Source organism: Bombina bombina, chromosome 5, assembly GCF_027579735.1.
Source record: "Bombina bombina isolate aBomBom1 chromosome 5, aBomBom1.pri, whole genome shotgun sequence".
NCBI lineage: Eukaryota > Metazoa > Chordata > Amphibia > Anura > Bombinatoridae > Bombina > Bombina bombina.
In genome coordinates, this window is record NC_069503.1 from 786,631,041 (window position 1) to 786,656,379 (window position 25,339).

A 25,339-nucleotide genomic window follows, 5' to 3' on the forward strand; every position below is an offset into this window, starting at 1 on the left:
AAATTTTTGTTTTAGTGCAAGTTCTGTATAAATCATGAAACTTTATTAAAGGGACATGTAAGCCAATTATTTTTTCTTTTATAATTTATATCGAGCTTGCTATTTTAATCAGCTTTCTTCATTTATTTTTTATACATTTTTCTTTTTACTCTTAGGTATCTTTTGTTGAAAAGCAGGGAATACAAGCTCAGGAGTGTGCCTGCGTTTGGTACACTATATGGCAGCGGTTTTACAAGAATGTTATCCATATTCATGAGCACTAGATTGCAGCACTATTTGGAAACTTTTTTTTAAATCACTTAATCCACTTACTTTGTGAATTAATTTTGTAAAAACATAAATTATGACTTACCAGATAATTTCCTTTCCTTCTGTATGGGAAAAGTCCAGAGCTGCATCCCCCATTTCCTCATAACCCCAGTCAGTCTGCCAAGGGAACAAGAAACAGTAGGAGAAACATCAGGTGGAAAAGGTGCCAGAAGAATAAATTTAAATTTAGGGCCGCCCAACGGAGAACACGGATGGGAGCTGTGGACTCTTCTCATACAGACGGAAAGGCTGGTAAGTTATAATTTATGCTTTCCTTAATATGGGAAGAGTCCACAGCTGCATTCCTTACTTATAGGAAACATATACCCAAGCTCTAGAGTACACGGAATGCTAACAGGAGGGAAAAATAGAGGTGGACCCTAATCTGAGGGCACCACAGCCTGCAAAACCCTTCTCCCGAAGGCTGCTACAGCAGAAGCAAAAACGTCAAACTTGTAAAATTTTGAAAAAGTATGTGAGGACCAGGTAGCCGCCTTACAAATCTGATCCTTAGAGGGGCCTCATTTTTGAAGGCCCAAGAGGAAACACTGCTCTGATAGAATGAGCCGTAATCCTCAGAGGAGGTTTGTCCCGCTGACTCTATGCTATACGAATGACACTCCTCAGCCAAAAAGATAAGGAAGTCGAAGAGGCCCTCTGACCCCTACGCTTCCTTGAAAGGAGAACAAACAGCGAAGTTCATCTAAAGTTCATCGTGGCCTGAACTTCAAGGCACAAACCACATCCAGAATTACATTATAAATGTTCCTTCGACGAAGTAGGATTAGGACATAAGAAAGGAACCACAATCTCTTGATTGATGTTGCGTAATGACACAACCTTAGGAAGAAAACCTAACTTGGTTCGTAGAACAGCCTTATCAGCATGGAAAGGCAGATAAGGAGGGACGCATTGCAAGGCAGCAATCACAGATACCCTATGCGCAGAAGCAATAGCCAGTAGAAAAGGAACCTTCGAAGACCACAATTTATTGTCTACTTCATGCACAGGCTCCAATGGATCCCGTTGCAAAACACTAAGAAAATGACTTAAACTCCTAAGAGTATCATTAGATCTAAATACAGGTCTGATCCTAGCAGAGCCTTAACAAAAGACTGCAAATCTGGAGGCTCAGCAAACCTCTTGTGCAGTAACACAGACCTGGGCCGAAAACTGTCCCCTCAGGGGACTTGCAGAAAAGCCCTTCTCCAATTCATCCTGGAGAACAGAATAAGTAGGTCCTCCACACTTTGATAGATACGACGAGCAACCAGCTTACGAGCTCGAATGAGAGTAAAAATAACTCTCAGAAAACCCTCTCTTGGCTAGGACTAAGCGGTCAATCTCCCCGCAGTCAGCCTCAGATAATCTAGACATTGATGAACAAAGAGACCTTGGTCAGCAATCCCTGCAACAAGGCAACTTCCACGGAGGAGATGATGACATCCCCACTAAATCCGCAAACCATATCCTTCTCGGCCAAGACGGAGCAATCAGAATCACTGACTCCTGCTTGATTCCAGCCCCTACACTAGGAAGTTGTGGTAACGGCCGGAAATATAAATTAGGCTGAACCTCCAAGGCACCGCTAATGCATCTGTTAGCTCCGCCTGAGGATCCCTGTACCTCGAGCCATATCTGGGTAGCTTGGTATTGAGACTTCATAAGATCCTCCTCTTGCAAATCTCCACAAACACCCGGGATGGAGAGACCATTCACCCGGATGAAAGGATCGTCTGCTGAGGAAAACCGCTTCCCAGTTGTCCAAACCCGGAATGTGGATCGCTGACAGCGAACAAACGTGGGTCTCAGCCCACTTCAGAATCCGAGATACTTCCCTCATAGATAGTGAGCTTCTCATTCCTCCCTGATGGTAGATGTAAGCCACCGAGGTTATATTGTCTGATTGGAATTTGATAAACTGGGACAAACCCAGCAGAGACCAAGCCTTCAGAGCATTGTATATTGCCCGAAGATCCAAAATGAGATTGGGAGATCGGACAGATCCGATTATCGCCGTTCCACGGCTTCAGCATGAACAGTTGCAACTGTCTGAGGTGAAACCTGGCAAAGGAATGATATCCATGCTGGACACCATGAGACCAATCACCTCCATACACCTAGCCACAGATGGTCTTAAAGAAGGTCTGGAAAGCAAGACATGTTGAAGCTAGCTTGCAACGTCACAGGTCCGTTAGAATATTCCGATTCTAATATAGTACCCATGATTCTATCCTGGTTCTTGATACAAGAGAACTCTCTCTATTTATCTTCCATCCATGGGATGAAGAAGACAGAGGAGAGATTCCGAATGGTCCACTCTTCGAAAAATGTCTTGTAGCCGTAGCTAGACCAAAGGGAAGTGCAATAAACTGGAAGTGCTGGTCCAGGAACGCAAACCTTAAGAAATGGAAGTGGTCCTTGAGGATTGTACGTGAAGGGAGCATCCTTCAGATCTAAACTGCCCTTCTCGAATGAGGAGATAAATGGACCTATTGTCTCCATCTTAAACGAGGGGACATTTAAAAACTTGTTTAAGGACTTTAGGTCCAGAATCGGACGGAAAGTTCCCTCCTTCTTCAGGACCACAAAAAGTTTTGAATAGTATCCCAAACCTCTCACTGCGATAGGCACCAGGACAATAGCTCCTAAGAGAACAGAACCCGTACGCCCCCAAGAAAGGCTCTCCTCCTTTCTGGTCAGAAAGACAGAAGAGAGAGGAGTAATCTGCCCTTGGATGGCTGAGCCTTAAAACGTATCTTTTAACCCTGAGCTATGACATCCAGGATCCTGCACCCTGAACCAAGCAACAGACTGCCCTACACAATCCAGAAGAGGACCGGGGACCGCCCATTCATGCCGACTTAGACTCAGTGGGCTTCTTGCTCTGCTTGGATTTATTTCAGGACTGAGCCTGCTTCCAAGAGCTCTTGTTTTGCTCTGGCCTAGCGGAGGACTGCTGACCTGGGCTTTATCAGAACAAAAAGAACGAAAATTGTCCCTTAGACTAGTTCATATTCTCCTGCGGTAGGAGGGCACCCTTGCCCCCTGTGACCGTGGAGATAATTGAGTCCAGGCCTGGACCAAACAAATTCATTCACTAAAAGGGGAGGGAAAGAAGTCTAGACTTAGAAGTAGTATCCGCAGACCATGACTTCAGCCAGAGCCAGATGGGCCTGAACAGAAAAAGCTGAAGCTGTAGCATTCAGACGAATAATCTGCATATTTGCATCACAGATAAAAGAATTAGAGACCTCAAGGCCTTAATTCTTTCCTGAAGAACGTTGAGGGGACCCTCCCCCTCGATCAAATCCTTTAAGGAGTCGCAACAATAGGTAACTGCTCCAGCAACCGAGGCAACAGCCTCCGCCTGTTAAAAAACAAATATCCCGTATGTTAAAACCTCTTTCTTAAAGGGACAGTCAACACCAGAATTTTTGTTCTTTTAAAATATAGATAATCCCTTAATTACCCATTCCCCAGTTTTGCATAACCAACACAGTTTTAATAATACACGTTTTACCTCTGTAATTACCTTGTATCTAAGCCTATGCAGACTGCCTCCTTATTTCAGTTATTTTGACAGACTTGCATTTTAGCTGTCTCCATGGTAAACTTGCATTTTAGCCAATCAGTGCTCACTCCTCGATAAATTCACGTGCATGAGCTCAATGTTATCTATATGAAACACATGACCTAACACCCTCTAGTGGTGAAAAACTGTCAAAATACATTTAGATTAGAGGCTGCCTTCAAGGTCTAAGAAATTAACATATGAACCTCCTAGGTTTAGCTTTCAACTAAGAATACCAAGAGAACAAAGCAAAATTGGTGATAAGAGTAAATTGGAAAGTTGTTTAAAATTACATGCCCTATTTGTATCATGAAAGTGTTTTTTGGACTTGACTGTCCCTTTAACAGAGTTTCCATCTTTTATCCATGGGCTCCTAAAACCAAGAGCTATCCTCAAGCGGGATAGTAGTACGTTTAGTAAGGGCGAAGATAGTGCCATCTCTTTTAGGGACGGAACCTCACAACTCCATAGAGAGTCCAGGACCGGGAACAATTTGTTAAAGGGAAAAGAGGGGAAAAAGGAATCCAATCCTGTCCCATTCATTCTTAATAATGTTCGCCAACTAACAGGAGCAGGGAAGGATAAGGTACCACCCTGTCCTCAAACTCAATCCAATTTAGGAATCAAATGTTCATCAGGCAATTTGGCCTCAGGAACCTCTGAATTTGCCAAAAACTTCTTTTAGAAGAAAGCACAAATTCCTGAAACTAAAGTCTGGTTCCTCCGCAGCCGGAGGTTTAGAGGCAGCAGACTCCGACCCAGAATATTCATACTCTGAAGTCTCAGAAAGAACTTCATCCTCGGATAACCGTAACAGTTAAATCCAATAAATTATCTGATGTACTCTGAGGAGTGCAATATGTAACCTTGCGCTTGGCAGGGCGAGGTAAAGCATTAAAGGCCGCAGACACTACCGTCTAAACTGTGCAGTAACATCTGGTGAAAAAAAAGCCCCCTCCAGATGAAGGATCAGCAAAGCTACGGGTGTGTAGAGAGAGAAGAGTGTAGGGTACGCACCTCACTGGACGACAACTCCTCAGAGGTGGATGGCTCAGTGGTATCAAACATGTTTGATATTATCACATTATCAAGGCCTATGGAACATAATTGAGAGGGCGGATCTAAGGCCTCCTCACAATATAAATAGGAATTACTCTTAGGAATAGAGGGAGTACCCTCTAAAGTAACAGAATCCTCCATCACTAGTCCAATAAGCGGAGAACTATAGAAAATAAAACAATCTTATTTTATTCACAAACATGGCACCCTTATACCCCAATGGCATTCCCCACCTCCTATGACCCATACAGTACAGAGATTTATGACTCCTCTCTGATAAACACTCAGTCAGGAAAGAGGGAATGAAAACTGCGCAATGCAGGACTGTCTTTGCTATGAGAAAAAGCAGTTCCTTTTGCCAAATTCCATCTCAGACCGCTTCAGCTGTGCATGCTGAGACAGTGGAATGGCAATTATTTGGATCTGTCTCAACGGATTTCTCTGGACAACCGGTCGAGAGAATTGCTCTCTTGGTGGCTCTGTCCAGATCACCTGTTCCCAAGGGACATCCTTCTTGAGACCATCCTGGGAGATTGTGACTACGGACACAAGTCTATCAGGATGGGGAGCTGTTTGGGGTGCCAAGAAGGCACAGGCCTGTGGACTCAAGAGGAATCTCTCCTCCCGATCAACATTTGGAACTTCGAACGATATTCAATGCTCTGAAGGTTTGGCCCCTTCTGGGTTTGTCTCAGTTTATCAGATACCAATCAGACAACATAACCTCAGTGACTTACATCAACCATCAGGGGGGAACAAGGAGCTCCCTAGCAATGAGGGAAGTATCTTCGATTCTGGAATGGGCGGAGGCCCACTACGGCTCGCTGTCAACGATCCACATTCCGGGTGTGGACAACTGGGAAGCGGATTTCCTTAGCAGACAATCCTTTCATCCGGGGGAATGGTCTCTCCATCCCGAGGTGTTTGCGGAGATTTGCAAAGATGGGGGGGCGTCTGTGTCCTAATCCTTCTTCTGCGAAGGATCGTTTACTTCATAATCTGGATGTTGTTCAAGCTTTGAAGTTTTATCTTCAAGCTACTAAGGATTTTTGACAAACTTTGTCCTTGTTTGTTATCTACGTAAGGGTCTGAAGGCTTCTTCGACTTCCTTATCTTTTTGGTTGAGGAGTGTTATACGCTTAGCTTACGAATCAGCGGGACTTAGACCTCCTCAAAGGATTACGGCTCATTCCACTAGAGCGGTGGCTTCCTCTTGGGCCTTTAAGAATGAGGCCTCTATAGATCAGATTTGTAAGGCAGCTACCTGGTCCTCCTTACATACATTTTCAAAATTCTACAAATTTGACATTTTTGCTTCGGCTGAAGCAGATTTTGGGAGAAAGTTTTTACAGGCTGTGGTGACCTCAGATTAGGGTCCCCTTTTCTTTATCCCTCCCATTATCATCCAGTGTCCTCTAGAGCTTAGGTATAGTTTTCCCAACAGTAAGGAATGATGCCGTGGACTCTCCTCATATTAAGAAGGAAAACATAAATTATGCTTACCTGATAATTTAATTTCCTTCTGAATGAGGAGAGTCCACGGCCCCCGCCCGTATACTCTGATGGGCGGACCAAAATTTGTTTTTCTCTTCCGGCATCATTTATACCCTGATATTTTTCCTACTGTTCCTTGTTCCCTTGGCAGAATGACTAGGATATGAGGGAAGTAGGGGAAGTATTTGAGCCTTTGGCTGGGGTGTCTTTGCCGCCACCTGGTGGCCAGGTTCAGTTTTCCCAACTGTAAGGAGTGATGCCGTGGACTCTCCTCATACAGATCTTGTCTTTGCAACATTGTGATATTGTGGATGTGCTCTCTTTAAAAAAAAATGGATTAAACAGTGCTGTAAGTCAGACTTCTTCTATTTTAGCACCCTCTAGCAGGTAAACATTTTAGGATTACCTTAGAGATGAGAATATATATATATATATATATATATATATATATATATATATATATATATATATATATATATATATATATATATTGCTATAGTTCAGACATTCTGAAAGTTACTAGTGTATATCCCAGGTTTGAAAAACTGATTCAAATTTTCAAATTCTGCTCATGGCAGCACATTAAAGGGACACTCAAGTCAAAATGAACTTAAATGATTCAGAAAGAGCATGCAGTTTTAAGACACTTTCCAATTTTTTATTTCAATAATCAAATCTTTTTATATTCACACTTTCTGGAGAACAAGCTCCTACTGAGCATGTGCACAAGCAGGGTATTTGTATTCTAGTCTGTGATTGGCTGATGTCTGTCACATGATTAAGGGAGCTGGAAAATGGGAGAAAAATTTATTTGACAGAAAAAAAATCTTCAAAATACGTGTTATTGCATTGTCATTTTGTTATGCACTTGTTAATTATTCATCTCTATTGTATTAAGTGGTCCTTTAAATATACTTGTTTTATTCATAGAGACTTTCAGTTTGGGCATATGGATGGAAGCGACTACATTAATAGCCTTCTTATGGAGTAAGTGTATCCTTGTCCTTTATTATTTTTCTTTCTTTCTTTACAACAGGATTTGTGTCTTGTCCGTCTTTAAACTTTTGTAAGAATGTATAGCACTACAAGTTTAATTAATTTGTCTAATTTTGTATAATTACAGAAATAAACTTGCCATGTAATTTTCTAAATATATTAAACATTATTGACCTAAATGTTCATTTCTACATTGGTGCTATCTCCGACCCCAACGCTAATTTCTTAACTTACTCAAAATCTAAGAGGTCCATGTTCACTACAATCTTGCTGAAGTACTGTGCACTTGTATTGTTTTTATGAAGTTGTTTTAATTGTTTATTATGTTCATATTTATCTTCAGTGAACTTAATGTACCTACTTTTGTTGTGCTGAACACATCAAATCAACAGTATTTTCTACCAAGCAAAGGAATAGAAAACACAGAAGACATGATTCAATTTATTAATAGCATTCTGGATGGAACAGCAGATGTGAGTGAAAATTCAATGTTTGTTATTTGTATTTTTTTAAATATCTTTCAGAATTGGTTATGAACTGGTAGTTGTGACAAGCGTTAAGAATTATTTGATGTGCCGCTATATAGATGTATACACACGCACTGTATGTGGACACTCATACTAATTGTTGGGTTCAGGTGTTTCAGCCACACCCATTTCTAACAAGTACACATAATCCAGCACATAGCAGTAAAATCTCCATAGACAAACGTTGGCAGTACAATGGGTCATACTGTATAGCTCAGTGACTTTAAAAGTGGCACTATCATAGGATGCCACTTTGTGATTCTGCCCTACTAGATTTCTCCCCGTCAAATGTAAGTGCTATTATTGTAAAGTGGAAATGTCTTGGAGCAACAACAGCCGAGCCATGCAAACTCAGCTGCCAAATACCGAAACGCGTGGAATTGTGTTGCATCACTCACTACAGAATTCCAAGCTGCCTCTTGAAGCTACATCAGCACAAAAACTGTGCGTAAGGAGCTTTATGAAGTGGGTTTCCATGGTCGAGCAGCTGCACACAAGCCTCACTTTAACATTTGTAAGGCTAAGGGTTGACTTAAGTGGTGTAAAGCGTGCTTCCACTGGTCTTTGGAGTAATGTTCTCTGAAATGATTAGTCACGCTTTACTATCTGGCAGTCTAATGGAACAATATGCATTTTGTGGTACTAGGAGGACTCTGCCTAAGTGTATGCATTGTGAGGACAGATATTGGTCTGGGGCTGTTTTTCAGATTTTGGGCTAGGCCCTTTTGTTCCAGTGAACTGTCATGTTAATGCTACAACATACAATGATATTTTAGACAAATGGGTGCTTTCAAATTTGTGGCAACAATTTGGGAAAACATTTTCCTGTTCTAGCATGAATGTGACCTTGTGCACAAAGTAAGGTCCATGAAGACGTGGTTTGACGAGTTTGGTTTAAAGGAATTCAAGTGGCCTGGTCAGAGCCCTGACCTCAAATCCATTGAACGCTTTTAGGTTGAATTATGAATGCCTCTGCCAGGCTCATCTTCCTTACACGTCGCTCTTCATCTGCTGCACCTCTCTACCAAACTTTTCACTGGCTTCCTCTAGGATTAAACACAAAATTCTCACTCTGACACACAAATCCCTCAACTGCACTGCTCCCCCCCTACATCTCAGACCTTGTCTCCAAATACTCTCCCTCCTATCCCCTTCGCTCCACTGATGATCTCCTACTCTACTCCTCTCTTATTAACTCCTCACATTCCCGTTTACAAGACTTTTCCAGACTGGATCCTATCTTATGGAACTCTCTGCCTCGCTCCACAAGACTTTCCCCTAGTTTTGAAAGCTTCAAGTGCTCCCTGAAGACTCTACTATTCAGAGATGCATACAACCTTAACTAACCTTCCTATCTCCACTGCTATCCCCTTAAACTCCATAGCACGTAAGCCTATGAGCCCAGGTAATTGTAGTTCACCTTCATAAGAGCCGACTACAACAGTGCAACTCTTGGCAGGGCCCTCTACCCATTTGATCCCTGTAAATGCTATTTAGTATACCACCTATGTTTATAGCGCTACGGAATCTGTTGGCGCTCTACAAATACCTGATAATAATAATAGTAATTAGAACACCAATGGCAAGCCAGACCTTGTCCAATATTAGTGCCTTTTGGCTGAATGGGCACACATTTCTATAAACACACTCTAAAATCTGGTGGAAAGCCTTCCAAAAAGAGTGGTGGCTGCAGAGGAGGGGACAACTCCATAATAATCCCCATGGTTTTGGTGTGTGTATGTTTGTTTGTTTGTATGTATGTTTATGTAAATATGTTTGTGTCTGTGATTAAAAAATACAATTCTCCAGCTTTTTTACATCCATGTTTTATCTACACTTTTTCTTTCTTAAAGTGGTGAGAGTCCACAATTCCTTACTGTTGGGAATTCATCACCTGGCCACCAGGAGCTTTAATATCTACTACCCATATTTCTCACATATTCCGTGCTTCACAGCCAGACACAGCAGCAGAGTTAAGAATTAAAAACTACCCTGTCATACGTTTTTCTGAGTCACTTAACTGTACAGCTGTTTTGTGCACAGATCAGATGTTTGTGCACAAGAAGTAATCCAGATTTAATTTTTAAGTTATTAATTATCTTTTATTAACGTCCCTTTATTCAGTACATTTTGGGTTTGTGTACTGTATATGCTTGTATGTATTTGTGGGGTGCTTTAGGTGTGGAGTCTTTTATGAGGTACTAGCTCCTTTAAGTCCCACACACTAACTGTGACAAGCTTCCTTAGGGCTCCAAATTGGTGCCCTGCGGGGGAGCGGTGGCAGAGTGCAGTTTGTTTGCTTATTTGCATTGAGAGGGGAAAGCATTTTTCCTCCACAAGAGGACTCTTGGCACGCTCTCAGCCTCTTCTCTTCATTGTGCTTGCGGTCTTTAAGCATCAACAGTAGCCCTTACGTGCTGCAGACATTGTGCAGTTGCCAGATCGTCTGTACTGTAGGGGGTAAGAACTCTATACCGGAGTGGGGGTGGTAGTGTAGGAATATTGCATTAGGTACATCACAAAACATGAGAATCAAAAAAAAAAGGGAATGAAAAGTCAGTAGTAGACCTCCATAAAATACTGGGTCCTATGAGTTCAAATTATGCATAACAATAATGCCGTTACAAGTGTGGGTATATTACCCAACGTAAACCATACAGTCAATGTAGACTCCACTCCCCTATAGCCAAAAGCCCTTGTGTAGTAAATAACCACAATCTCACCATATAGCCGCATTCCTCATGTCCGCTTCAGGTGGGACTTAGTCGGTGGGAAATTAATTCCTCTCGCTTACCTCAGCGTAGAACACTCTGTCGGGTACTACCACCACATGTAGGACTCCCGCAGCTCCTCTGATCCACGAGGAAGGTATCGTTGTGATGACGTGACGTTGACACAAGCAGCCAATAGTGGAGGAGGTGTCTCCGAAATGACAGCAATGATAAAGGAAGTTCAGATGATCCGTTTGTAAAACAAACAAAACTTTATTATTCCATTAAAAGCAGTGGAAAAAGCAAGCATCCGCACACAGAGAGCGCAACACGAATCTGGCTTACGCGTTTCGGCTTAATTCCGTAATCATAGCCATTGGTGTCAGGATCTCACTTCTTGTTATTTAAAACAAGTAGAAAGCACCCATTGGTTAAAACATAATCACTAATAACGCCCCCTCTGTGCATAATAGACTCTTAAAACAACACGCTATAAATGTCATTAGCAATGTGGATAATAAGAAGCATTAATAGAAAAAATATTCATATAATATACATAAGTAATTCGATGTATAAGCAATAGTACAGAATATAACCCAAAGATTAATCACATGTCACACACATATCAAATATCGGGTGCAAACAAAATAATAAATCTCTTAGTTTTAGGAATTCTAGATATACTATTGTAGTATCCCAAACCTACTCTTATTTCTAATTGTGTTATCTATTAACCTCAAAAACAAAAACCTTATGTATATAGAAACCTTATGTATATGGAGTGGGTACCTAAATCCCAAATGTTATGGGTATGCTTATATTATATTATAGATAGTTGCAAACCAGTATAATCACAAATGGGTAACATAAAATATTCATATATAAACCCCTATGGATATACAAAGATATATATACAAATACAGGAACAACATTGTTGCCCTTAAACCATTGACGCAAAACGAATACGGAAAACCTATCTTTTTATACTAAAGTCAAGTACATATAGTAGTACAATAGTGAGCTAGAGATAGTAAAATTTCTAAGGTAAACCCATAAAAGCTAATATGAAAATATATGCAATTTACAAGAGCATCATAGCTACCTATAGAACTTTCAAACTACAAGTCAAACTATTGTTAGTCATTATATTTTTGGAATTAGTCCAAAATTAGATAATGGGAGAGAAAATATAAATGTATTTATATTTAATTTAATTATATTTAACACTTAGCAGAACGTACTGGAAAAAGAGGCAATGCACACCCCTTATATAAATGCTAATCATTCCCAGTAATTTATGAGGTCATATTTAGAATTCAGACCCCTGGGAATGCGTGTGCATAACCTATGAATCCAATACATCTCTCTCTTGGCCAGAATCTGTTCAAGGTCACCTCCTCTCTTGGGAGTCCTCACTTTTTCAATAGCACACCATCTTAGAGAGTCTACTTTGCTGTCATGTCTACTAGCAAAATGTTGTACAAGTGGGGTGGTTAATCGTCCCTGTAAATTGGTTGACAAATGTTCACGTATACAGGAATTAACGTCCCTTCTGTTATTTATTTAGATTAGTTAATTAACAATCTTTACATCAAACTCTAGCCCAATGTTCATCTAAATAAACTTTGGCAGAAAATACACTTACTAGATCTCATCTAGCTGTTTTGAAATGGCCACCTGACTCCTCCTTCTCTGACGTCTCCCAAAAGCTTGAGTTGCAGCACTAGTACAGGAACTTCTCGTCCCTGCTCGCTCCTTTCATTCAGCTCCTTTCATCAATCTCATGGCTGACTGATATGACAAAGATCCCACAATCTAATACTTTATAGAGGAGAGGGAGAAAAAGAGCTATATCTACAAGATGCTTCTTAATAAATTAAAAACTATCAATAAGGGGCAAATGTATGTTGCAGTAATAATAATTGTAGACACTGTTGTATCACAAAACTAAATGTATAGAGTTGCACACACTGCAGAGCTTTATAAAAACAATCTGACAGTTAATTTCACTTTGTTCCGATTGCTGCAGGCTTATGGATAGATCAAGTCGGTAACAAATATGCAGCCCACAGTGGTAGAGTAGCCATAGATCTATCCATAAGCCTGCAGCAATCGGAACAAAGTGAAATTAACTGTCAGATTGTTTTTATAAAGCTCTGCAGTGTGTGCAACTCTATACACTTAGTTTTGTGATACAACAGTCTCTACAATTATTATTACTGCAAAATACATTTGCCCCTTATTGATAGTTTTTAATTTATTAAGAAGCATCTTATAGATATAGCTCTTTTTCTCCCTCTCCTCTATAAAGTATTAGATTGTGGGATCTTTGTCATATCAGTCAGCCATGAGATTGATGAAAGGAGCGAGCAGGGACGAGAAGTTCCTGTACTAGTGCTGCAGCTCAAGCTTTTGGGAGACATCAGAGAAGGAGGAGTCAGGTGGCCATTTCAAAACAGCCAGATGAGATCTAGTAAGTGTATTTTCTGCCAAAGTTTATTTAGATGAAAATTGGGCTAGAGTTTGATGTAAAGATTGTTAATTAACTAATCTAAATAAGTAACAGTAATTTTTGGGTTGACTGTCCCTTTAAGTCCAAAAATGTAATAGACCTGGAGTGATACTCATAGGTAAAACGCAAACCCATATCATTATCATTAAGATAAGCCCCAAAATTAGATATAAGATCTTCAGGTCCTGACCAAATGAATAAGAGGTCATCAATATAGCGCTTAAATACTTTGACATAGGGTCTGTAGGGGTTTCCCTCTCCAAAGATGTGCACCATCTCCCACCATCCTAAATACAAATTTGCATAGGATGGAGCAAATTTGTCACCACATGGCAGTGCCACAACTTTGAAGAAAGAAATCACCCTCAAACCTGAAAAAATTATGCGTAAGTAAAAACCTTGCAATCCTAACAATATATTTTTGGAAATCAATAGTATATTCTGTAAACTGAAATAGAAAAAATTCCAACGCCAGCAAACCTTTTTCATGAGGAATTGACGAGTACAGGGATACTGCATCGATAGTAAGCCAAAAATAGCTGGTATCCCATTTAATCTTATTAATCATATTCAAAATGTGCTTAGTGTCAAGTACATAAGAAACCAATGAAGAAACTAATGGTTGTAGAATGGCATCAAGCCATTCTGAGGTGTGTTCAAGTAGGGAGTTAATGCAACTTATGATGGGTCTTACTTGATCATTAATCAAAGATTTGTTTACCTTTGGCAAATAATGAAACCACGGAATCTTTGGACATTTAACAATCAAATAGTCCACTGTGTGTGAATCAAGGAAACCTTCTTCAATACCATCATCAAGTAGACTAATTAGCTCCCTCTTGTACACACCTGTAGAATCACCAGAAAGCTAAGTGTAATCATGTGTATTAGTTAACTGTCTATTGGCTTCAGTAATGTGCATGTGCCTATCCAAGACCACAACTGACCCTCCCTTATTCGCTGGACGGATAACCAAGTTTCTATTTTGTTCTAAGGATCTTTTTGGGACTTAGTTAGATTGGACTTGTATTTATAAGTATCTTGTTTAACAGATTCACCAAAGCCATAAGATCTGATTCTATGCGGGTATGAAATGTCTCAATAATAGGGCCTCTGTTTTGAATAGGATAAAACTTAGATTTGCTTTTAATTTTAGGACCAGTTCTAATACCTCCAGATTCAAAACCAGTTTCAGATCCCAACAGTTGTAGGGATACTACATCACATGATTCATGAACATTGGTAAAACCCTCAATTTAGTTTCCCTAACATCACTAGGGCTGTCATAATCTTTAAAGTGTTTCTTTAGAGTTAAGTTCCTAACTAGACCATTAACGTCTAAAATAGTCTGGAACATACTGAAATTGGATGATGGGGCAAAACTTAAACCTAGGCTGAGTACGTAAACTTGATCTGTGGTTAATATCACACTTGATAAATGTATCACATTTGTTATTTGTATTTGCTTTGGGAACGATTGGGTCTGAGTTGGTACCTCTCCTGCATCACTGAAGAGGATTGATTCGTCCCTCCTTTCCCTACATCCGATTCCAGAGGAAAAACCTGCTCCAATTCTGATCTTTGTATTTGTGACCCACTTATTGGGATGAAACCAGACTGCTAATTCTGCACATACCCCAAAATCTTTGGCCTTACTACAGGATCACCCGATATAACAATATTGGTTGCCTCTGTATTTATAGGTGGAGGATCAGCAGTACCAAAACCACTCAAAACTTCAACCTCTAGTATATTAGATGTAGCTTCTAATGTTTCCCCTTCATCAGAGGAATAACCTGTCTCTGTATCAGAAAAGGTAGCATTCTTTTTCCCCCTACGATTTTTGTTAGTACTCTTATTTTTATTATTTTTAGTGTTAGGTTGGTTACGCCTAAACTAATTTCTTTTCTTCCTATTCCATATGTAAACTGAATTAGAGACATAATCTGACTTATCCCTCATAAATTTTAAATGCTTGTTTTCCATTATTGATGATTTGCCTTGAGCTACTTTGTTGTTGTAAAATATTATCATATTTTGTAAAGTTAGGCTCAACATACCTTTTGTTAAGCTCAATTTGCAAATCACCAATCTCAAGCCGTGTTTTAATCAAATCTTGAGATCTATGTTTCAATAACTTTAACATTAAGCGTGAAGAACATTCAGATAGAATATTGTTCCAGGTGTTAACAAATTCTTTATCCTCAATGTCCACTTCAAAAGTAGGGAATTTGTACACCCTGAGTCCCCTGGGAATCATACCCGCTTTCATGTATTTTTCAAAAGTCCACACGTCCCATTGTGCTTTTAAGTTCTTTAATCAATAAACTTTCCATATGATCAAAAAGAGTCCCCAAAGAAAGTTTGCCTTTATCCTCTGAAAATGTTAAATCACATTCCAATGTATCATCATAACGTGCTGTGTCCGGTCTAAGAAAAAAAAACTGTTGGGATGACTGCTGAACTCCTTCCATGATAACACTGAAAGAACTGACTTCCCCTGAGTACCACCAGTAGTAAACAAACAAATATGAGAATAAAAAAAAAAAGGGAATGAAAAGTCAGTAGTAGACCTCCATAAAATACTGGGTCCCATGCATTCAAATTATGCATAACAAGTAATGCAGTTAAACGTGTGGGTATATTGCCTAACGTAAACCATACAGTTAATGTAGACTCCACTCCCCTATAGCCAAAAGCCCTTGTGTAGTAAATAGCCACTATCTCACCATATAGCCGCATTCCGCATGTCCGCTTCAGGTGGGACCCAGTCGGTGGGAAATTAATTCCTCTCGCTTACCTCAGCGTAGAACACTCCGTCTGGTACTACCACCACATGTAAGACGCCCGCAGCTCCTCTGATCCACGAGGAAGGTATCGTCGTGATGACGTCAGACGTGACGTTGACACAAGCAGCCAAAAGGGTCCTTGAAAATCTTTAGGGCAATATCCAAACACCAACACAACGGCTTAAAGCAAGTTATGTCCAGTGATTACCATAGAACAATAGTAAACGAATCCTCCTTCTGGTGTATAGAAGCAATGATAAAGGAAGTTCGGATGATCCGTTTGTAAAACAAACAAAACTTTATTATTCCATTAAAAGCAATGGAAACATCAAGCATCCGCACAGAGAGAACGCAACACCAATCTGGCTTACGCGTTTCAGCTTAACAACGTAATCTTAGCCATTGGTGTCAGGATCTCACTTCTTGTTATTTAAAACAAGTAGAAAGCACCCATTGGTTAAAACATAATCACTAATAACGCCCCCTCTGTGCATAATAGACTCTTAAAACAACACGCTATAAATGTCATTAACAATGTGGATAATAAGAAGCATTAATAGAAACAATATACATATAATATACAGTACATAAGTAATTCGATGTATAAGCAATAGTACAGAATATAACCCAAAGATTAATCACATCTCACACACATATCAAATATCGGGTGCAAACAAAATAAACAATCTCTCTTATTTCTAATTGTGTTATCTATTAACCTCCAAACAAAAACCTTATGTATATAGAAACCTTGTGTATATGGAGCCGGGTACCTAAATCCCAAATGTTATGGCTATGCATATATTATATTATAGATAGTTGCAAACCAGTATAATCACAAATGGGTAACATAAAATCACAAAACATACCATAATGTTTAAGCAATATTGCCTTTCTAACTCTTAGCATTTAAGGGTGTACTATTAAATTTTTTGGGCACTTTACCCCCTATACACCACATATTTGGGGCAGAATATTATCTAATTTGCCACAGTATTTTTACATATAACATGATTCACTTTTAGTGTCTATAGGTGTACTCTTAGGATTGCTACATTTCTGTGAATCTATGCTGCGTTCAAAACTACTTTATTTCTCTCTTACAGACTGGAGCTGCCTCAACTGGGTGTAGCATACTTTTGCAAATTGGTTACTGTTTGTCCTCCTGCTTAGCTTTGCAGTACTTGTTTAAGTTCTGTGATGCAGTCCAAAATGTCTCTGACTACTACTGTTCCGTCAATTTGTCTGCCATCAGTATATACTACCTAAGGTGGCGTTACAAATTTTTCTCCAGATTTTAAAATTCACTTAGTCTGCTATTGCTTAGGTTATGGCAGTCATGCCATATTCATTTAAGTTAAATGTAAATCAGTCTCTGCAAGTTCATCTACTAGAGATGAGGTACCAACAGTTGCACCTGTTAGGCAACGTCGGATCAGGAATTCCAGTCTTTTAATTATAAACTGGAGCATTTTACATGTCCTACGTAAGGATGTCTTAAAGACCTTAGGGGTCAGGACCCTAAACCTGCTGAGGATAAGCCTTTACAACATTTGGGTATTATCTTTAAATCTTTTCGGTGGAGGTTTTTCCAGTCCCTGACCTGTTTCATTATATTATTTCTATGGAATGGGACAAACCTGGAGTTTTGTTTTATTCTTTCTCCTAAGTTTTAAAGACTATTTCCTGTCCCAGAAGCAAATTTACAACATTGGGAAATCATTCCTAAGTTGGATGAAGCCACCTCTACCTTAGCTAGACATACCACCATCCCTTTGGAGGACACACCTGCTTTAGAGATCCTATGGAAAGGAAGTTGGAGGGGTTTCTCCTGAAGGCCTTTCTGCAAGGGTGTCTTATTTTCTAACCATCTGTCGGGATCGCTTGTGTTACAGGGGCAGTATCTCTTTGATATAATTCCTTATTTGAATCTGTTTCAGAGGAGCCACCCTTGGAGACTGTTTAGGAGCGTATTCGCTGTTTGCGGATGTTTTACGCTTCAGTGGCCAGTGTATGATGGTTCGTGAGCTCACACCAACCTGTCACAATTAATCCAGTTATAGCAGGTATTCAATCAATCTCTTACTTGGTGTACATCCTCCATTCTGGTACCTCAGGGGATGATTTATCTGCGCTCCTCTTGAGAAATAATTACCACAGATGCCAGTTTGTCAGGTTGAGGTGCAGTCTGAGGTTCTCAGAGATTTCAGTTAGACAACATCACGGCAGTAGCTTACATTGATCATCCAGGAGGTATCTACAGTTCTCTAGCGATAAGTGGTTTATTGGATATTGAGTTTGGCAGAGGCTCATAAGTGTTCTATCTCCTGTAATTCACATCCCTGGAGTCAACATCTTGAGGTGGACTATTTAAGTTGTCAGACATTACATTTGGGGGAATGGTACCTCAATCAGAAGATTTTCAACCAGTTGGTACATCACTGGGGTCTTCCAGAGATAGACTTAATGGTGTCTCGTCTGAACCACAAACTTACCAGATATGGGTCGAGGTCATTTGAGCCTCAGGCGGAATTTATAGTGCCTTGGTCTTATCAGCTAGTTTATCTTTTTCAACCAGTTGTACTTTTGCCGAGGGTAATTACCTTGATCAAGCAGGAACAAATAACTGCAATACTGATTGCTCCTCTGTGGCATCTTCCTCAATTGCCAGATCTACTTTCTCAAGGACTGTTCTTTTAAAAAAAAAAAAAAAACTTCAGTCCCTAAGATTGAGTGCTTGGAGATTGAATGCTTAGTTCTTTCTCAGTTTTTATAGACTTTGATTCATTCTTGCAAGCCTATCACCAAGAAAATATACCACAAAGTATGGAAGGTATACTTATCTTGGTGTTCAAAAAGGGAATATTTGTGGCATTCTGTTTGAATTACTCGTATCTTAAAATTTCTTCATGATGGCTTAGACATGGGTTTATTGGCCACCACTTTGAATGGTCATATTTCAGCCTTTTAGTAGTTTTAGTTCATAGAAAATTTCCTCGCCTTCCTGATAGTCATGCATTCATTCAGGCCTTAGTTAGAATCAGACCATCAAGCCTATTTCTCCTCCATGGAGTTTGAACTTGGCTCTAAGAGTTCTGCAATATGTTCCCTTTGAACCAATGCATAAACTGGATATTCAGTTTTATCTTGGAAGGTTTTATTCTCCTGAGCAATGAGAGTGTCTGAATTGCCAACTCGCTCTTGAGATCGACCATATTTGGTATTTCACCAGGTCAAGGCGGTTTTACAAACCAAACGCGGTGCCTTCGTTATGTCCCAATCCAAAGTCCTGTAAAGAGAGATTATTGCATAATCTGAATGTAGTTTCGGCACTAAAATTCTATTTGCAGGCTACTAGGGACTTTCAGTCAGTCTTCTAGTTTAAATTGTTCTCTTTTCAGGCCAGCGTAACGTTCAAAAGGCCACTTCAGTTTCTTTAGCCTCATTGTTAGAAAGTTTGATTCACAGAGTTTACTTAGATAGGGGTCAGTCGCCACCTTCACAACTTTCAGCTTATTTTATGCTTTCTGTCTCTACATCTTGGGCTTACAGGAATGGGGCTTTAGTAGAACACATTTGCAATGCAGCAACTTGGTCATCTTTGCATACTTAACAAAATGTTTTCAATTTGATTTCTTTACTTCGGTGGAAGCCACTTTTGGAAGGAAGGTCCTTCAGGCGGTGGTTCCTGGTAAATAGGTGCCCGTCTTACTTTATTTCCTTCTTAATATTAGGAGAGTCCACGGTATCATTCCTTACTGTTGGGAAATACTGAATCTGGCCACCAGGAGGAGACAAAAACACCCTAGCCAAAGGCTTAAATACCTCTCCTATGAGGATGGCAGAGAAGTGTCAGAAGATTTCAGAGTAGTTCCTTAGGATATAGGTATCTGCCCTTCAATATGGGACTGGAGTTTTAAGTAGTCTTGTCAGCCTCTCAGTGAGAGCATTGACGTAAGTTAGAGTTTGGAGATGCAGGGAGAGTCTTTCTGCAAACCCATCCAGACTGCCTGCTAAAAGCTCCTAAGCAATCGGTGTTGACGAGTTTCACTGCCTGCTTGTTTTTCTCATTCAAGTCCATGTCAGAAGCGATACTACAAGACTGTCACACTTGAGAGGCAATGTTTCTGTTACACAGCATGGATTCTGGTAAGATTGTTTAAATTTTTACATATGTTGAAAACGTTAGAAGACAGGGTCACAGTGTGGCTCCTTTTAATAGAGTCATAGGTTAATATTTCCTGAGGGGGATTATTGAACAGTGGGGTTTAATCAAATGTGATGCTTTGATTTTATGCTGTTTTATGTGTAAGATTTTTTAATTTTTTTTATTTCATATTTCTTTTATTGAGGTTTTTATATATTGTAACATACAAAACATATTTAGATGTGACAATAATAATAATAAAACAGGTCCTTTTTTAGGGATATACAGCGTTATCTGATAATGTAAGTAGCCTAATGACTACAGTTTAATAGCCTGCCTCTTAATTTTAAACATTTAATTATACACACGTGATATTCTTTTATTGAAATGTACTGACTAAGTTGGTAGTAACAGTACATGAGACAAGTATCTACAGTATGGCTAAACACATATAAGTGAAACCTCATTTTTATTCCTAGCTAATGTTCCCCCTGCAACTAAGGTCACTCTTGGACCAAATCATATGAATAATTACACATTAGAAGGATTAGTAATTGACACGACCACTCTTAGGCCTTAATACATAAATAAACAAAGACGAGCATCTGATATTAGCTGACTTTGCACAGTTGTATATAGAGTTACAGAATTTCTGATATAATGAAAAATAAATGAGTTAAGCACATAGTCACAACAATGATAAATACCAGTTTCTCTTCACATAGAGCAATAATAGATACACTGGATGTAGCGAAATATAACCTCTTTCCTTTTCTTTGATTCATCTCAACTTTTGATGGATCACTCATGGACCCTAGTGAATTAAGACTACTCAGAGGAAATGTAATGATGTAAACAAATGTTTTTGTACCATGTGAAAATATAAAGATACAATATTGTGGTATATATAACATTAGAACTTCATTATAAGCTTAGAAATACACTTATAAATGTAATTTATAAATGTGCAATTCTAGAGACTTAACAACAAGCATGCAATCTTTACATATTGATATGTTATAGTTTTGAGCAATGTGAAAAATATATACAGTATTCATCTAAAATAATAAGTACATTTCAATAGGATAAAGAGACGTTACATCTAAGATGTGATACAATTAAATTATTTCATAGTACTTATACTATATTGGTTGGAAAAAAAGCCACAAAACATTCAGAGCACAGATATTTGTCTTGTAAGATGTATCGAGTCCACGGATTCATCCTTACTTGTGGGATATTCTCCTCCCCTACAGGAAGTGGCAGAGAGAGCACCCACAGCAGAGCTGCCTATATAGCTCCCCCCTTAGCTCCACCCCCAGTCATTCTCTCTGCCTGCTTAACTGCTAGGAAGGGCAAAGAGGAGTGTGGTGACAAAAATGTTAGGTTTTTATTTTCTCAAGCAAAAGTTTATTTTTAAATGGTACCGGTGTGTACTATTTACTCTCTGGCAGAAAAGGGATGAAGATTTCTGCAAGGAGGATGATGATCTTAGCATTTTGTAACTAAGATCCACTGCTGTTCTCACAAGGGCTGAAGAGTACAGGAAAACTTCAGTTGGGGGGAACAGTTTGCAGGCTTAACGTCATTAAGGTATGTTCAGTCTATTTTTTTCTAGTCAGACTATGTTATTTCTAGAAAAGGCTGGCAATATCCCCATGAGGGAAGGGTAAGCTGTATTCAAACACTTGGATAGGAATTTCAGCTTGCATGAAGGGCTCATTAGTTACTGGTGACACTGTTAGAAAAAAACGTTTTTGTTTATTCAGTGAATGATGCAATTATAAAGTTTTTTTGAAGGAACTAAAGGGGTCATTGTAGCTTGTTTTTGAGTTTTCTAACCCACATGGTTAATTTAGAGACACTCTAGTGTTTTTCTGTTAGGCCTCAAAACTCGAGTGAGGTGGGAGGGGCCTATTTTCGGGCCTCAGTTCAGTTTCTTTTCCTCTGAGACTTCTAACTGTTTCTCCAGAGGTTCCTGTCGTGTTTGAGGGCTGTAAAAGAAGTTTTTTTCCCCCACAAATTGTTCTGAAGGGCAGGTAGGAGCCACAGCAGAACTGTGGCAAAGTGCTGAAAGTCTTTTTTTTACTGGTTTTGATGTTTTTTCAATCCGGTTTTGCCATTAAGGGGTTAATTGTTTATTTGCATAGCTGTGCAAAGTTACTAAGGCTATATGATACTACTGTAAAAATTTTGCTATGTTTACTGCTTTTTTACACTGTTTTGCAGAATTTGTGCAGCTTTTTTTCTCTTAAAGGCACAGTACCGTTTTATTTCTAAGTGTTATTTACTTTGATTACAGTGTTTTCCAAGCTTGCTTGTTACATTACTAGCCTGTTTAACATGTCTGACACCAAGGAAAATCCTTGTTCAATATGTTTGGCTGCCATTGTGGTACCCCCTCTTAGAATGTGTCCCAATTGTACTGATATGTCTATAAACTATAAAAAAACATATATTAGCACTTAAAAATAGAGCAATAGATGATTCTCAGTCAGAAGTAAATGAGGGTTTAGCATCTAGCTCTCCCCAAGTGTCACAACCAGTAACGCCCGCACAAGTGACGCAAAGTACCTCTAGTGCGTCAAATTCATTTATTTTACAAGACATGGCCACAGTTATGAATACAACCCTCACAGAGGTTTTATCCTGACTGCCTGGTTTTCAAGGAAAGCGGGACAGCTCTGGGTTAAGGAAAAATGCTGAGCAGTCTGACGTTTTAGTAGCCGTATCTGATATGCCCTCACAATGCTCTTAGGTAGGGGTGAGGGATTTTTTATCTGAGGGAGAAATTTCTGATTCAGGAAAGACGCTTCCTCAGACAGATTCTGATATGACGGCCTTTAAATTTAAGCTTGAACACCTCCGCTTATTGCTCAGGGAGGTATTAGCAACTCTAGATGATTGTGACCCTATAGTGGTCCCAGAGAAATTGTGTAAGATGGATAAATACTTAGAGGTTCCTGTTTACACTGATGTTTTTTTCCAGTCCGTAAGAGGATTGTGAATATTATTGCTAAGGAGTGGGATAGACCAGGTATTCCGTTCATTCCCCCTCCTGTTTTTAAGAAAATGTTTCCCATATCTGACACCATGCGGGACTCGTGGCAGACAGTTCCTAAGGTGGAGGGAGCTATTTCTACTCTGTCTAAGCGTACAACAATACCTATTGAAGTCAGTTGTGCTTTCAAAGATCCTGTGGATAAAAAATTAGAGGGTCTCCTGAAGAAAATTTTTGTTCATCAAGGTTTTCTTCTTCAACCTATTGTGTGCATTGTTCCTGCAACTACTGCAGCTGCTTTCTGGTTTGAGGCTCTAGAAGAGGCTCTTCAGATGGAGACTCCATTAGAAGAAATTTTTGACAGAATTAAGGCCCTTAAATTGGCTAATTGTTTTATTACAGATGCCGCTTTTCAACTGGCTAAATTAGCGGCAAAGAATTCAAGTTTTGCCATTTTAGCACGCAGGGTGTTATGGCTTTAATCCTGGTCTGCTGATGTGTCATCTAAAACTAAACTTTTGAACATCCCTTTCAAAGGAAAGACCCTATTCGGGCCTGAACTGAAAGAGATTATTTCAGACATCACTGGAGGTAAAGGTCATGCCCTCCCTCAGGATAGATCAAATAAGATGAGGACCAAACAAAATCATTTTCATTCCTTTTGGAATTTCAAGAGTGGTCCCGCTTCAGCTTCCTCTGCTGCAAAGCAAGAGGGGAATTTTGCCCAATCCAAGTCAGTCTGGAGACCTAACCAGGCTTGGAGCAAGGGTAAACAGGCCAAGAAGCCTGCAGCTGCCTCTAAGACAGCATGAAGGGGTAGCCCCCTGATCCAGGACCGGATCTAGTAGGGGGCAGACTCTCTCTTCGCTCAGGCTTGGGCAAGAGATGTTCACGATCCCTGGGTTTTAAAAATTGTGTCCCAGGGATATTTTCTGGCTCTCTTCCAAGGGGGACTTTTCACATTTCTCGATTGTCTGTAAACAGACAAAGAGAGAGGCGTTCTTATGCTGTGTAGAAGACCTACATACCATGGGGGTGATCCGCCCAGTCCCAAAAGAGGAACAGGGGCTAGGTTTTTACTCAAACCTGTTTGTGGTTTCCATAAAAGAGGGAACTTTCAGATCAATCTTAGATCTCAACATTCTAAACAAGTTCCTCAAAGTTCCATCATTCAAGATGGAGACTATTCGGTCTATTCTACCTCTGATCCAGGAGGGTCAATATATGACCACCGTGGACTTAAAGGATGCATATCTACACATCCCTATTCACAGAATTTTCACAAGGGTGCTAGGGTCCCTTCTGGCGGTTCTATGACCACGGGGCATAGCAGTGGCGCCTTATCTAGACGACATCTTATTTCAGGCATCAACTTTCCAGCTATCCAAGTCTCACACGGACATTGTGTTGGCTTTTCTGAGATCTCACGGGTGGACGGTGAACATAAAAAAGAGTTCTCTCTTCCCTCTTATAAGAGTTTCCTTCCTAGGGACTCTCATAGACTCGGTAGAAATGGCTCAGTATATGGAGGTAATCGGACTCATGGTAGCGGCAATGGACATAGTTCCTTTTGCCCGCCTACACCTCAGACCACTACATCTATGCATGCTCAAACAGTGGAATGGGGATTATGCAGATTTGTCTCCTCAACTGCATCTGGACCAGGAGACCAGAGATTCTCTTCTCTGGTGGTTGTCTCAGGACCACCTGTCTCAGGGAATGTGTTTCCGCAGGCCAGAGTGGCTCATTGTAACGACAGATACCAGCCCTCTAGGCTGGGATGCAGTCTAGAACTCCCTGAAAGCACAGGGCTTATGGTCTCGGAAGGAATCTCTTCTCCCGACAAATATTCTAGAACTGAGAGCGATATTCAATGCGCTTCAGGCGTGGCCTCAGCTTGCTGCAGGCCAAATTCATCAGGTTTCAGTCGGACAACATCACGACTGTAGCTTATATTAATCATCAAGGAGGAACAAGGTGTTCTCTAGCGATGATGGAGGTAACCAAAATAATCCGATGGGCAGAGGATCACTCTTGCCATCTCTCAGCAATCCACATCCCAGGAGTAGAGAACTGGGAGGCGGATTTCCTAAGTCATTAGACTTTTCATCTGGGGAAGTGTGAACTCCATCCGGAGGTATTTGCCCAGCTGATTCAGCTATGGGGCACACCAGAATTGGATCTGATGGCGTCCCATCAGAATGCCAAACTTTCTCGTTA

General features: G+C 40.0%; 1 protein-coding gene across 1 annotated transcript in view; it reads left to right on the forward strand.

Moving 5' to 3' along the window:
• The window catches only part of TMX3 (thioredoxin related transmembrane protein 3), a 403,888-nt gene that overhangs the window by 322,807 nt on the left and 55,742 nt on the right, over positions 1–25,339 (forward strand). The window contains exons 13-14 of the mRNA XM_053714874.1: positions 7,367–7,423; positions 7,776–7,905. Of these exons, the coding sequence (XP_053570849.1) occupies positions 7,367–7,423; positions 7,776–7,905 (187 nt within the window). The remainder of the gene's footprint in view (positions 1–7,366; positions 7,424–7,775; positions 7,906–25,339) is intronic.